Source organism: Aquarana catesbeiana, linkage group LG04, assembly GCF_042186555.1.
Source record: "Aquarana catesbeiana isolate 2022-GZ linkage group LG04, ASM4218655v1, whole genome shotgun sequence".
NCBI classification, from domain to species: domain Eukaryota; kingdom Metazoa; phylum Chordata; class Amphibia; order Anura; family Ranidae; genus Aquarana; species Aquarana catesbeiana.
In genome coordinates, this window is record NC_133327.1 from 341243973 (window position 1) to 341259708 (window position 15736).

Consider the following 15736-nt stretch of genomic DNA (forward strand, 5'->3'; position numbering starts at 1 on the left):
TCTCAGGCCCATGTTCAAAATACAGTTATGTTTCAAAAATTATACAATACTGTCATATGATCTTTTATGATACATTTATTATTATGTTTTATACATCATGGTACACGTTTCTTCTCTACCCTCTAAATTTAATATATGCTTTACTCATATACCTGAGCTATGGCTGTAAGTATACTGTCATGTAATGTTAAAGGTCTAGGTTCCATCCGCAAACGTTGGCTGGCGTTGAAAGAGTTTAGGGCATCCAGAGCAGAAGTGATCATGGTTCAGGAGACACACTTTAAGGCGGAGGGATCTTTTAAATTTGCCTCCAAACATTTTCCTACCGCTTATATAGCATCAGATCCTTCTGGAAAGGCTGGAGTAGCCATATTACTGAAAAGTAATTCTAATATCCGTGTCAAATCGACATACTTAGACCCTCAAGGCCGCTTTGTTCTCCTGAACTGTGATCATGAAAATGTTTCATTTACCCTTGCCAATGTGTATGCACCCAACACAGGACAGATTGGTTTTCTTGAAAAGTTTTTTGAAAAATTGCAATCTTTTTCTCAACCATTCATGGTCATCGGGGGTGATTTCAATTTGTGCATGTCCCCGACTAAAGATAGACTTGCCCTTTTTACACACACCCCACCTCCCCAGGTTCAAAAGTTGGCTACATCCTTTAGAAAACTTATCAGAGCTCACAACCTCTTTGATACTTGGAGGGTAAAACATCCTACAGCCAAACAATTTACATTTTATTCACCCCCCCACAAGCTATATACAAGACTAGACCACTTCTTTGTCTCAGCACCCTTACTGGCATATGTAGTCCATTCAGAAATAAATACAATCACATGGTCGGACCATGCCCCCATAGTCCTTGACCTTCTCCTAACCAAACCTACATCTAGGTCGTGCCATTGGCGTCTTAATGAGACCCTTCTTAAAATACCTGATTTTTATATTCATCTCCAGAAAAAACTGACAGAATTTTTTGAACTTAACGAAGGTTCGGTTTCTGAGGCGTCCACTCTATGGGAGGCTCATAAGGCCTTTTTCAGGGGAGAGTGCATCTCCTCAAGCTCCCGCCTCAAAAAAGACCGAGCTCTCCAAAGGTCATCGCTTTTACATGATTTATCTAAAGCAGAGGAATCCCTTGTCAGCTTCCCTACGGTGGAATGCCTTAGATCAGTGGTATCACTACGTAACCGCATCAAATCTCTTGATTTGAATACATTTGCTAAATCCTTGCTTTGGTCCAAGCAAAAGTTTTATGAATTTGCTAATAGGCCCCATAGAATGCTAGTCAATAAATTAAAGCCTAGACCCGCAGCCTCAATCCCTGATTTACTATTACAACCCAATGGTGAACCTACCTATTGCCCCAACACATGTCCAAGGTCATATAATAAGTTTGTTTATCTCTCTGATGTCAGGAAAAGTTCCACACTCCCAATTTCTCCACACCTTTATTACGGTCATTCCGAAACCGGATAAGGACTTATCACTACCAGACAATTATCGCCCCATTGCCCTCCTGAACTCTGATTATAAAATTTTCACGAAAATTTTAGCTAACACACTGTCCCTACTTCTCCCCTCACTCATACATAAGGACCAGGTCGGTTTTGTTCCCACTAGACACGCAGGAGACAACACTAGAAGAACTATCGATCTTATTGACTTACTGACTAAAACTAAGAAACCTGCGATAGTCCTTAGTTTAGATGCCCAGAAGGCATTTGATCGCCTAAACTGGTCTTTTATGTTCGCCATTCTGACTAGATATGGAATTTCAGGCCCCTTTATACACGCTTTAAAAGCGCTTTACTCCACGCCCACTTCCCAGGTACAGCTGTCTTCCCATGTCTCCCCGCTATTCTCCCTAAGTAATGGTACCCGTCAGGGATGTCCTCTATCCCCTTTACTTTTCATTTTAAGTTTGGAACCTCTGACCGAAGCTATTCGTTCCCACCCTGACATAGGGGGAGTGGCGCTGAGACATCAGGAATACAAATTGTCCCTATTCGCTGATGATATTCTACTAACATTGACTCATCCCCATATATCACTCCTCTCTCTCCATGCAATCCTACATCAATTTGGCAGCATATCAGGTTTTAAAATAAATCCGACCAAAACTGAAGCCCTTCCTATTAATCTTTTCACGGATATGCTCTCGACTTTACAGGAAAATTTCAAATATCGTTGGTGCTCCCATTCCTTGAAATATCTTGGGGTCTATCTGACTTCCTCATATTCCACTCTTTTTCAGGCCAATTTTCTTCCTATGTTTATAGAAATTAACAAATTATTAAAGTCATGGACAAATTTCCCCTAATCCCTTCTTGGAAGGATAAACGTCCTCAAAATGTCGGTGCTCCCTAAGCTCCTCTATCTCTTTGAGACCCTTCCAGTCAAGGTTCCAATGTCCCAATTAAAGTTAATCCAACAAAATTTCCTAAACTTTATCTGGAATCATAAATCCCATAGGATAGCTAGCTCGGTACTTTTTGCATCCCGAGCCGGTGGAGGTTTGGGGGCACCGACATAATCAAATATTATTACGCCTCCCATCTAAGAACAATAACCTCCTGGACATCTAGATATGCCCCTAACAGATGGTCTGAGATAGAAATGGGCATCACGGTACCCGCACACCCATGCTACATGTTATGGCCATCCTCGGATAAATTCATCTCTCAGTTACGTAAAATCAGCTTAAACCCGATGCTATTTACCCTCTCAATATGGAAAAGTTGCTCTGGTAAATATAGGCTTTCATCCCCATGCTCTCCTTTAACAAATATTACCTTTAATCCGGAAATCCCTGATAGCCTCTCTTATGATGCCATGTTGTCATGGACGAAAGCCGGTATTTTCCAACTACGCCACCTGGTTAACCCAGTGACCCGTAAACTCCTCACTTTTATTGACTTACAATCTAAATATAAAATCCCAAAAAACCTTTTCTACTCCTTTCTACAAATCCAACATTTTTTCTCCACCAAAATACCACAACTGACCCTAACTATCCCTACAGAATTTGAAATGGTGTGCTCCAGAGGCCCTCATGATTCTCATCTAATATCCACTATTTACAAAATACCGCATGCTGCCTCTCCTATCACAGAACAGACTCACACATATATGCGCAAATGGTCCCACATTTTAAACAGACCTATCCTATTAAGTGAATGGAAGAATATCTGGGAAAGTGCATCTAAGACATGTAGATGTGTGGCTCAGAAAGAAACAACCTATAAAATACTGATGTTCTGGTATAGAACCCCGGAGTTTCTTTTAAGACAGAAACTGACTACATCTGGACAGTGCTGGAGATGTGGCTCACCTCTGGGCACCCATTTCCATATATTTTGGGAATGTCCTTTGATAATGCCATACTGGTCACAGATCCATGCCCTATTGGAAAAAATCCTAAAATTCCCTTTACCCCACCAACCTATACATCTCTTGCTAGGCTTGCCCCTCCCTAAGATGCCAAAAACGCTTAGGAAACTGATGGCTTTCATCTTACTAGCGGCTAAACGGGTTATACCCCAATGTTGGTTAGCCAACACCCCCCTACTTTTGCACAATTTTTGTCAGTTATTACAGATATTCGCAGGATGGAACGTATCACAGCCATAATTGATGACTCCCTTCCCAGATTTGAGGCTATATGGGGACACTGGGACTCCTCTGAATACAACATAGAGAATCCCCAGGTAGTCCAGAGTTAATGAGGTATAAAGACAGATTCCTATATTGAATGAGTGAAGCAAGACCACTGACCATGTCGTTGCTTTATTTCACTAACTGACCCTCTTATTTCTACCATGATGTGTATGTATTGTCTAAAAATCATTTGACACCTAATGTTATTTCTTCTTGATATATAATAAGCTACAAAAAATGTTTTACCTCATTGAAAATATGCTGCTATCAATGTTTTTTTCTATGAGAATGAATACTCTGTTTCTGTATACTTGAATATACTTAATAAATAAACAATTAAAAAAAAAAAAAGAACACAATAGGTCAGCAGGGGAAATCGCTGTACTAACATCACATAGTTAGTATAACGGCTAAAAACAAATAGAGTGTACCAGACTTAACACAGAGCTCTAAATCCCAACATTGTAACATTAAAGCCCAGCTCTAGACCATTTTTTGTTTTGAACTAGACTGAAGAAGGAATAGGATCCCCAAACGGCTTTGATTGCTGTTTCTGCCTCCATTTGGGAGATTTTTTTTTTCTCACCAAAATGGTCTATTTGATGTCTGTCAAATGGAACAGGAAGAGAGGAGAGAACACTTTTTGACTCTGAGTGACTCTGAGGCAGTGGCCCTTTGAGACCCCGAAATGTTGGCATATTGACTTATGTCACATTGCGTTTATAATACATTTTTGAAACACATTTTTGGAGTGCTGGTGACTTTTTGCTTTTACCACTGGTTCTGCCTGGCATTATTGGTTGTTGGCAGCTCTACATGGGAATTATTTCACATGTCTCCTTTCCCTTCTATTTGATTGGTCTCAGACAGAACAGGAAGTAAAGGAACTCCACTTCCCCAAACCTAATGAGCCTTCCCCAAATGAGGGCAGAAACAGAAAAGAAAGTGTATTTGCTAGTAGAGTGAGGAACATTTAGAACCTCAGTCAGAATAATAAAGCTATGTCTGTTTCTTCCCCATTTTCTGATTAGGTGATGACTGCCAAACAGAAGAGCAGAAGAAGACAAACCTGATTTTGAGGAAAACCAACAGCATTTAAATTCTTACACAAATCACCTTTACGGGGGACGCATAAAACATAAAACTAATACAAGAAGTACTAATGTTTCCCCACTCTATTCAAAGTGGAAAAAGTACTAAATTGAGTTGGGTATTAGGTTCTCAATATAGGTTCACCTAAAAAATCAGGATAAGTATGCCTGCCAGGCATGGAGCATTTTCAGAAGGGGGTCAGCAATGGCAGTTCCTCTGTCACAATGAAGCAAGTTCTCAGTTTTTCAGAGCAGACTGAAACATATTAGGTAACATTTTAACTTCTTTTAAAGTGGTTGTAAGCCCTACCATACACCCAGTGAAGTGACTGGCTTCAGGTGATACAGAGATTAAAAAAAAACTCCTACATAAGTTATACCTGTTTATCTGCAGCCATCTTCCCTCTACATCTATTCAAAGTGTAGAATTTACATTGCTTGTCTAAGCTTTCAGAAAACAAGGGGTGGAGAGCTGCAGTTATACACTGCAGAGCTCAGTGAGGAGAGCTGAGAGCTGATTGGATGGAAGGGACACACTCCCTTCACACAGCTCACAGGAACAGAGTTAAGGCTGCCAATCACAGTGTGTTTGTGCTGGTGCTCCTTCCCCTGTCACCTTTTTTACCTTCCTTGTGTCAGAAGTGACTCATGCAAATGGCAGAGGAACTGGGCAGCAGACAGAAATGGCAGATGGACTGGGCAGCAGACAGAAATTACACTTAGGGGTTTATTTACTGAAGGCAAATCCACACTGCACTATAAGTGCACTTGAAAGTGCAGTAACTGAAGATCTAAGGGGAAGATCTGAAATGAGGGGAAGCTCTGCTGATTTTATCATCCAATCAAGTGCAAGTCAAAATGCTGTTTTTTACTTTCCTTGCATGTCCCCCTCAGATCTACAGCAACTGCACTTCCAAGTGCACTTGTTGTGCAAAGTGGATTTTCCTTTAGTAAATAACCCCCCAAGTGTTCTTGATTGAGACAAGTACACACTATAGAGGGAAATGCTTTGTTCATATTTCATGTCAAAGGTTCACAACCATAAACTATAACTGGATACTAATATTTATAAGTAAGGTTGATCCGGGGAATATCCAATTGTCTCTTGGAGGGTCAGGAAGGATTTTCTTTCCCCACTGAAGCAAATTGGATCACGTTTTATCATTTTTTGCCTTCATTTGGATCAACTAGGGGTATGGGATTGTGTATATGGAGGTTTGTGTGTTAATTTTTTTTTTCCCTGTGAGTTGAACTGAATGGACTTGGTGCCTTTTTTCAACCAGACTAACCATGTAACTAATTAACCACTTTAATGCATGATACTATTATCAAGTAATCAACAGTATGGCCCCTTTCACATGGGCAGATAGAATTCATCTTTTAGCTGCGAATAGATCAAGTTATCTACTGCAGCTAAACTCAGACAATGCTTTCCTATGGCCCCATTCACACACTGCATTTAGCAACGGTTTCATTACATGGGATTTTGTGCGGTTAGAAAAAGTTAATTTGACTGCATCCAGGACCGATTTATTTCACAGTATCAAAGAATCCTGGCAGAGCGTACACTTGCAGTTGTACTTTGCAATTAGCTGCATTTACGTGCGTTTACATGCGGCTGCGTTTAGCTGCGCTTGGAAAATTCTTGCCATTTCTGATGTGCTTCCTGTTGTTTTTCTTTCCTTGTTGCCGCTGCTATCTGCAGGTGAAATAGTACACTGCAATTACCTGCAGTTATGTGCAGATAGCTGCAATAAATCGGTCCTGAACGCAGCCAAATAAATTTTTTCTAACCGCACAAAACCGCATGTAACGAAACCGTTGCAACCGTTACTGTCGCAGTGTGTAAATGGGGCCATAAGAAACCATTGTGTGCCTTTAGCTGCGGTAGATAACTTCATCTGTCCGCAGCTAAAAGCACAATTCTATCTACGACATGTGAAAGGGGCCTAAAGCCTAAGAATGCAGAAAAAAAATGATGCTGCACTGCTAATTTACATAAAAAACTATAAAGTGCACAAAATGAAAGATACTAAATAAAACAAATAATATGTGTTGCAATATATACCTAATATTTAAACTTCACTTAACAATATTGTGCAAAATAAAAAATAATTATAAATGCTTAATGCTACTTAAATAGTTCATATTAATGCGAATTAAATCATCCTCTAGTGTCTTAATTCTTCATGATAAATCTTCCCAACACGTGTGCAAATGTCACTTCTGTGCCAAATACATAAACCACCGTATCACCACTGTGCTCGAAGAACCCTCACCTCCAATTTACTTGAACCATATCATATACAAATTATTCTCCAGATATGCTGGCCCTCCTATTTCCTCTGTCCACTAGGGACTCTAAGCTGGATACACACTATGCAATTATCTCTAGATTTTTTCCTTTAGATTTACCAAAACCATATAATATGAGGTCAAACGTAAACACTTTCAATTTGTATGCAATCGGGCTGGCCTTTGCACTACATAGTTAAAAGGTAAATCTAAAGGAAATAAAACAACAAAAGTTGTACAGTGTGTATCCAGCTTTAGTGTTTCTTCCAGTATTCCGATCTATATAGGGGTAGGCTCCTTTACGGCTCTTCTACATTCATGCTGCCGCATTTGCCTGCATTCAGTAGCAGCTCCAATATTTTAGTCTGTCAGCATCCTCCATACTCCTCCTTTCTGCAAATGATGCTTTCTAATATTATTATCGATTTAAGCAGCCAGTTTAGGGCTACAGGCTTTAAACTAGCAGATAACACATTCTAATGAAGGACTATTTATGATTTATTTGCATAGCCTAAGAATGCCTAAATATGCAGAATATTTAAATGTAATCGTGAATACATACCAGCTTGGCCAGTAGTGATACTGACTGCAGCAAATAACCTTTGGGATCGACTCAGGTCTGACACTCCATTCACAGCTTCAACTTCAAATGTGTAGTTAGCATGAGCAACAAGGTCCACGACAGTTATGTAAGTATCTACTAATCCACTTTGCTGTGGCACAAATCCAACAGTATTCCCACAGGGCACACATTCCCCCTGTTCCCAGCTGCAGCGTTTGCATATGACTCTATATGTAACATCATTTCTTCCTCCACTATCTGCAGGAGGACTCCATTCCAGGGTCACTGTTGTCTGGTTGATATTGTAAATTAGATTTTGTGGTGCTGAGGGTGGTCCTTTAAAAAAAAAGAGAGAGAGAAAGCAAACATTAAAATAAATACACACAAATGAACAGACAACGCGGTAGAGAAGGGAACTAAGAAAATGTAGGGAAAATGGCATTCCCTGTGAAAAACCACAGAAAAAGTCATCAAATTGTGGACTCTATAGAAAAAAATGTTTACAATTGTGCAGTAACCAGACTATTTTTACAGCTATACTTGATCGCAGCTCAACTCCTTTGATGTGGTCACAAAATTCCTCTGTGCAAACTAAACTGCTGGTTTGCATTAAACTAATCCTCCAGCAACAGAGAAACACAAATAACAGAGCTGTGTAACAAAAACTTTCATTAAAACTGTGAAGGGGGAAATGTCAATATGTACCATTTTCTTCCTAAAGAGGAAGTGAAATTATAAATAAAGCAACAGCAAAATGCCCCAATTCACCCTCATCATCACGTTATTATACATAAACACCCCTCTCCAGTCTACACAGGACCAGGCTTCTTCCATATCCAAATAGCCAGCAGGTTTTACAGTATGTGATATTTATGACCATGGAGGATTATGGTCTTCTCATATGCCTGCAAAACCTGTTAGCACCTATGGGAGATAGGAGATGCTGCCTAAGTCTGAGAAGCCTGAGAATACCCATAAATCTCCAATTTAAGTTCTGTGTTTTTGTATAAAGAGGGCTAGGGTACATTTAGGATGTAAAGTTTTTTTTTTATAATAATTTGAAAACCTGTTCAATTGTTAAGTATTTAGGGGCATTTCCATTGTCTTAATTTACGGGTTTTGTAGTTGTAACACACATTCTGATAACATCGTATAAGGCTGCCGAACGTACATGACATATGACAGCACTAAAATGTAGTCGTACCTCATAACTGATTGTATTCCTTGCTTCATTAGGTTCATATGTGACAATCATTTTGAGAAAATGCACTATGCAAACCATATTCAGAATCTTGACCAGCTAGCTTAAGGGATTTACATTATAAGAACACTTCCTGTCACACATTTCCCTAAGGTTTCATATACACAAGCACCGAGTACGCATATCTTCACACCCGGTACATCCATCCTCTATTCATGACAACTGCCAGGATCGGGACAGCCTCTGTTCATTGGTATTGGAAATGAAGGTTGTTATATACACAGAACACAAGCCTAAGCAGCACGAGGATGCATGGCAGCGAGTACAAGCCGCATACATTTGCATCTCCAAGTGTGCCCTAGAGCTGACATGAGGTAAAAAAAAATCTGCTGCACCAGCTGACAGATGTAAAAGGAAGAGAAATATACCAATGTCAATGTGTATGGATTTGATGCCCAGACACATGAGGCCTTACCATTGCTTCCAGATATTGTGTATATTGTGAAATGAAAAACAGTTCTTACAGAAAACCTTCCCTGAACGGAACATGAAGACTACTATTGCTAACTTCTTTAAGTTAGCAATAGTAGTGGGTCAAATGCTAGTTGCCTGGCTGATCCTCTTGCTTTAATAGTTTTAGTAAGATTTACTAAAGGAATGAGGACTGTCTACTTTGTAAAGTTCACTGAGCTTGCTAACCAGTTGCTGACCAGGCCTTTTCTGGAACTTTTTGTTTAAATTTGCATTTTTTTGCTTGAAAATTACTTCGAACCCCCAAACATTTTATATATATATATATATATATATATATATATATATATATATATATATATATATATATATATATATATTCACTTGTAGAGGAGAACCACACTCTGCTTACAGTTTAGTGCCAGCAATCAGGTCTTCCCACCGACCTTATATATAGAAAAAAAGTCCAAGAGGTTGCTGCACTTAAAAACTTCTTTGCTTTATTTCACAATATCTTCAGGAGAGATTTACAAAGCAAGTATAATCCTTTCAAGCAATATCAAAAAGCAACAAATGCTTACACAGTTTCAGACATGAGTAGATTCAGATATGGATGGATGGATGGATGGATTACGTTTCAGGCTAATCAGCTTACGCCCTTCCTGAGATCCATTCATACATCAGATGTGTGAAATAAAGCAAAGAAGTTTTTAAGTGCAGCAACCTCTTGGACATTTTTTTTATATATATATATATATATATATATATATATATATATATATATATATATATATATATATTTCAGCAGAGACCCTGCAGAATAAAATGGCGATTGTTGCAATATTTTATGTCACGCTGTATTTGCGCAGCGGTCTTTCAAACAAATGTTTTTGGAAAAAAATACACTTTAATGAATTAAAAAAAAGAAGACACTAAAGTTAGCCCCTTTTTTGTATATTGTGAAAGATGATGTTACGCCAAGTAAATAGATACCTAACATGTCGTGCTTTAAAATTGCACACGCTTGTGGAATGGAGACAAACTATGGTAATCTCAATAGGTGATGCTTCAAAACATTTCACAGGTTACCTGTTTAGAGTGACAGAGGTGCTAGAATTATTGCTCTTGCTCTAACGATCACGGCGATACCTCACATGTGTGATTTAACCACTTCAATACAGGGAACTTATACACCTTCCTGCCCAGACCAATTTTCAGCTTTCGGTGCTGTCGCAGTTTGAATGACAATTGTGCGGCCATCCATCACTGTACCCAAACTAAATTTTTATCATTTTGTTCCCACAAATAGAGCTTTCTTTTGGTGGTATTTGATCACCTCTGCGATTTTTATTTTTTGCTAAACAAATAAAAAAGACCAAAAATTTTGAAAAAAATAAAAGTTTTGCTTTTGTTTCTGTTATAAAATTTTGTAAATAAGTAAGTTTTCTTTCACTGACGGGCACTGATAAGGCGGCACTGACAGGCACTGATAAGTCAGCACTGACAGGCACTGATAAGGCGGCACCAATGAGGTGGCACCAATGAGCGGGCACTGACGGGCACTGAGGATGGGCACTGATATGCGCCACTAATGGGCACTGGTAGGCGGCACTGATATGCAGCACTGATGAGCACTCATGGGTGGCACTGATGGGCACTGATAGGCGACACTGATGGGCACTGAAAGGCTGCAAAGATGGGTTCTTATGGGTGGCACTGATGGGCACTGATAGGCGGCACTGCTGGGCACTTATAGGCGGCACTTATGGGCATTGATACGTGGCACTGATGGGCACTGATATGCGGCACTGATATGAGGCACTGATAGGCATCCCTGGTGGCACTGGCAGTAGTAGGCATTGTGAGTGGGCACTGATTGGCAGCTGCCTGGGCATTGATTGGCAGCTGCCTGGGCACAGACTAGTATTTCCCTGGGGGTCTAGGGGGGCATACCTGGTGGTCCAGTGTTGGATGGCTATCCTAAACAATCAGCACAGACTCCCCCTGTCAGGAGAGCAGCCGATCGGCTCTCCTCTACTAGCATCTGTCAGACGCGAGTGAGGAAAAGCCGATCACCGCCTCTTCCTATTTACATCGTGATCAGCCGTGATTGGACACGCTGATCACGTGGTAAAGAGTCTCCATCAGAGACTCTTTACCTAGATCGGAGTTGCGGTGTGTCAGACTGACACACCGCAAAAACGATCGCTGTGATGCGCGCCCCCGGGGGCGCGCAGCGGCTTAATATCCTGAGGACGTCATATGACGCCCAGTCAGGTTATTGAAACCACTTTGCCGTTGTCAATCTGCTATATGGTGGGCGGCAAGTGGTTAAATACCGTTTACACATGCGGGTGCGACTTACGAATGTGTTCGCTTCTGCGCACGAGCACGGAGGAATGGGACACTTCAATTTTTTTAATTATTATTTTACTTTTTATTTTTACACTGTCCCTTTTTTATCACTTTTATTCCTATTACAAGGAATGTAAATATCCCTAATAGAAATAAGCATGACAGGTCCTGTTTATTGAGAGATCTGGGGTAAAAAAGACCCCAGATCTGTCATTTACCCTTAACCTCCCTGGCGGTATTCCCGAGTCTGGCTCGGTGTGGAATTTCAGAACCAAAAGCGGTAACCCCGAGCTAGACTCGGAACTGCATCGCAGGATCCAGGAAGAGTTTACTTACCTTGTCCCCTGAGTCCTGCGATGTCTCCCCGCAGTGTGAGCGGCTCGTCCTCCGCTCGATTCATCACAGAGCCAGGCTCCGTTCCCTGCGAGCGCTGCGACGCACGGGGATGGAGAACGGCGCCAAATTCAAAAAATTAAACACATACAATACATACAGTACACTGTAATCTTACAGATTACATTACTGTATGAAATTATTTCACATCCCTTTTGTCCTTAGTGGTTTCTCCAGTGGCCTGCATGCAGTTTTATATTATAAAAACTGTTCTTTCTGCCTGGAAACTGGAGATTGTCCATAGCAACCAAAACCGTCCCTTTACATCAAAAGTGGTTTTAGACCAGCTAGAAAACAGCGATAATAAATTAGAATCACTTGCAGAATTGAGCGATAGTGATTTGTGGGGAGATCCGTCATCAAACACTGAAAAGTAATGACAGCGACAATTCTGCAACTGAGCAAATTTCAGTGTTTTTGATTTGATTACATTATTGAAAAATTTTTATTATTATATTATTATTTGGTATAATTATTTATAGTTATTTATTATATTATAATTTATGATTTCGTGTTTCAAACTTTATCATACCTGGGATGTCTACTAGACTTTGGTTTGGACAGATTTAAGTGAGTTATTCCTAAGAATTACAGGTCTACAATATATATAACAAATTTCCATGCAAAATAATGGTACCGCTTTCAGCATCAAAAATATGAAATAATCATACTCCCAGGGAGATTAAAAGTAAAACAAATAAAATAAATAAAATGACACTGTCTTTAAAAAAAATAAAAAATCATCTCTTTAAGCCCGTCGGAGGTCGCTCTGATCCTGAAGGACATACAGCCGAGTGGGGGCTATCTTACCATCACTCGACTTCCTGCCTAGCCATCGGCCGCATAAGATCCATATCGGGCTCCTGTAATCTCAGGAATGACCAGGAAGCGGCGGGGGCGACACCTCTCCTGCTGCCTTTAAAAGTGATCCCGTAGTGAATACGCCATTGGGATCACTGACGTCGAATCGCTCACAGAATAAAAAGATACCGGGTTATGGCAGCCAGCTGCTACCGTAACAATGGTATTTAAAGTTAAAGTGACATGACGAGAAAATTTGAAGAAGCTGGGTGGAAAATTTTCCTCAAATCAATTTCTAATACTGTCTGCAGTTTTCACGTGGCAAGTTCCATTCACTCCAAAATCAAATGTTTAAAGCAAAGTCTTTTGAACGGCATTTGAATGTTCTGGGAATGTTCTGAGAATTTTATGACAAATTTTCCTAAGAATTTTCATTCAAAATTCTATCCATCTCTGGCCAGCTTAACCCAAAATAAGTATGCAGCCAAAGATTTTCAACTTTAATCTTCCTAATTTGCAAACTTGTTCAAGGACAGTGACTAAATAGCGCTGATGCCTGTGTAAGAGCCAGGCAAATATAATTTTCTGGAGTTGCTCAGCAATAGAAATCCCTGTGTTTCTCTTTTACTTTAAAGCAGAACTTGCACTTTTGCCAGAAAAATGATTGTATCATCCTTTCCATCTTCACAGCTATCGTCCAGTGTTTTGGATTGGGGTGGGAGGTCTGTAATTAGTGCTTTTTAGTGCAAGGTCCACTTGAAGTAACAGTGATAATTTTAGAGATGCTAAATTAATGGTATTCCTTTGTAGTTCTACTCTAAGCACATATAATAAGCACTATCCCAACTTGGGCATATTTATCGCCTTGAGGGAAATCTCATCTCAAGAAATACGAGTTACATATTCATTTTTTTGTCTGGAATGCAACAATTGCCACAAGCAAACTAATGCATTCAAGAGAAGCTTATAGTGGAGTGTATGAGCATAAGGCTGAGTCTTTTTCCCACTGGAATGTGACAACTTTCATTAGTAAATATTCTGAACATATGACGTCTCAGATAACTGGATGCCAAGTTATGATGACTTACTGGCTGATTAAGCAATGTCATTTAAATGAAGAACTCACTTGTACAGGCGATATAAGGTGGATCAGAATGGGCTCGGTAATAACCATCTTCACAGTCACAACGGGATGAGCCTTCCCTGTCAGAGAAGCTGTGTGCTGGGCACCGTGAGCATTGCAAGTCTTGAGATGACGATTTATAGAATCCACGACCACATGCTAAGAAGGGGGAAAAAGACAAGATAAGATATCTACTGAAAAAAACAGCTCTCTGCTGGATCAAAGCTATTGAAGTGTACTTAAATACATATATTTTTAGATATATAAGGAAACTATTTAAAGTTTTAGTACTTATAAAATCGTGAATTAGTAAAACTGCATCATGTGTTCCCCAAAACACAAAATATATGTCTTAACTGTGCATGACCAGAGGTTTGTAACAAAGCCCAACTTTAGAAAACACATTTTTAAATTTTGCATAGGGCAGGCAAGTTAGAGACTCTTTTTTTTTGCCTTTCCAATTGAACAGACTTCCTAGGCTTTAATGCCCAATTCTAATATGTTAAGCTTGAAATGTTATATTTTAAATGCTGGCATATCTATATATTTATATTTTCTTTTCTATTCCAAAATATATTTTCCAGAAGGAATAAACTTGCCTAATGCTGTCTTAGTTCTATCCTGACTTTTACCCCCCTAACCTTCCAATTACCGCAGCAGAAGCTATGCTAACATGTCATGGACATCCCAGTTAAACAGGTACCAAAATATAGGCATGCATCTAGAAACCAAGGTGTGCTTTATATTTTCACTCAGAAACAAAGTTATTATCATAAACATGCAAAGGGAGTATTAGATGCAAAAGAGCAGACATTATCAGGTGCCCAAAAATAAGCACCATAGAGGTGGAAAAAGTGTTCCTAAGTCTAGGAGCCTCCTGGTGAACCACATTTACATTAACTCAACTTAGTGTGGTTGTTTATAGGCCTTTGTGTTTAATGATGTCATTTCTTAGAAGTGCTGCAATCATTGTTCATTTCCTCTTACTGGAGAAAGGGAGAAAGCAGCCTACTATCTAAAATAGTTATAATGGCCAAGCACTGATTTGGCTAACAATGCCCTGTATAAGACGCTCGGCAACATAAAGCACTGAAAACTGACAGGAATGGTTGCAAAAAAAATGTGACTGTTTAATTTAGAAAAATAGAATGGTTGGAGATAGGCAATATTGTAGCTTTGTAATCAGTCAGAGTGTGTAGTTCTAAGATCTCTGACAAATGATCTGTTCTTTTATGCCCATCTCTGCTCTTCGGTAATTTAAGATAATCATATTATCCCACTGTTATATCACATCATGAGAAAGGTCCAATTTGCAGTTAGTGTTTTTTTTTTAAACAAACTTCTTTTTCCTTAATCCTTCCAGCATCCAAATCCATAACTCCGCCATAGTGTTATAACAAAAAGGAAACACCTTCAATTGTTTCAATTCAACAGAAGATCATCATCGTGGCGGTCAGCCAAAAAAAGGGAACAAAAGCTCAGACAGAATAGTTTTATTCTCTTTTTTCATTTATATTCCTTTAAGAGAGAAAATCCATTGTCAATGTTGTGGTTAAGGGAGCTGCTGGTGAATCATGCAAAAACTATTTGGTGAAGCTAAAGCAATAAGGGTCTAGCTATTCAGCTTTCATTATAACTTGGATTAACATGTTAGGCAGAGCATATTACCATGTGGTCTCCTGAGGTCTGCATATATGCATGTTTCCTTACCAAATACTAAAAACGGTTAAAACACTGCAGTGACAATGGTCTCCTTAAAAGGAATTATTTTGCCTCAT

The 15736-nt window shown here is 39.5% G+C and overlaps 1 protein-coding gene across 9 annotated transcripts in view; it reads right to left on the reverse strand.

Moving 5' to 3' along the window:
• Positions 1-15736, reverse strand: part of EPHA7 (EPH receptor A7) — a 290760-nt gene that overhangs the window by 159537 nt on the left and 115487 nt on the right. For all 9 annotated transcript variants that reach the window (XM_073626951.1, XM_073626950.1, XM_073626949.1 and 6 more), the window contains exons 4-5: positions 13962-14117; positions 7615-7950 (exon numbers count right to left, since the gene is read on the reverse strand). In XM_073626951.1, the coding sequence (XP_073483052.1) occupies positions 7615-7950; positions 13962-14117 (492 nt within the window). The remainder of the gene's footprint in view (positions 1-7614; positions 7951-13961; positions 14118-15736) is intronic.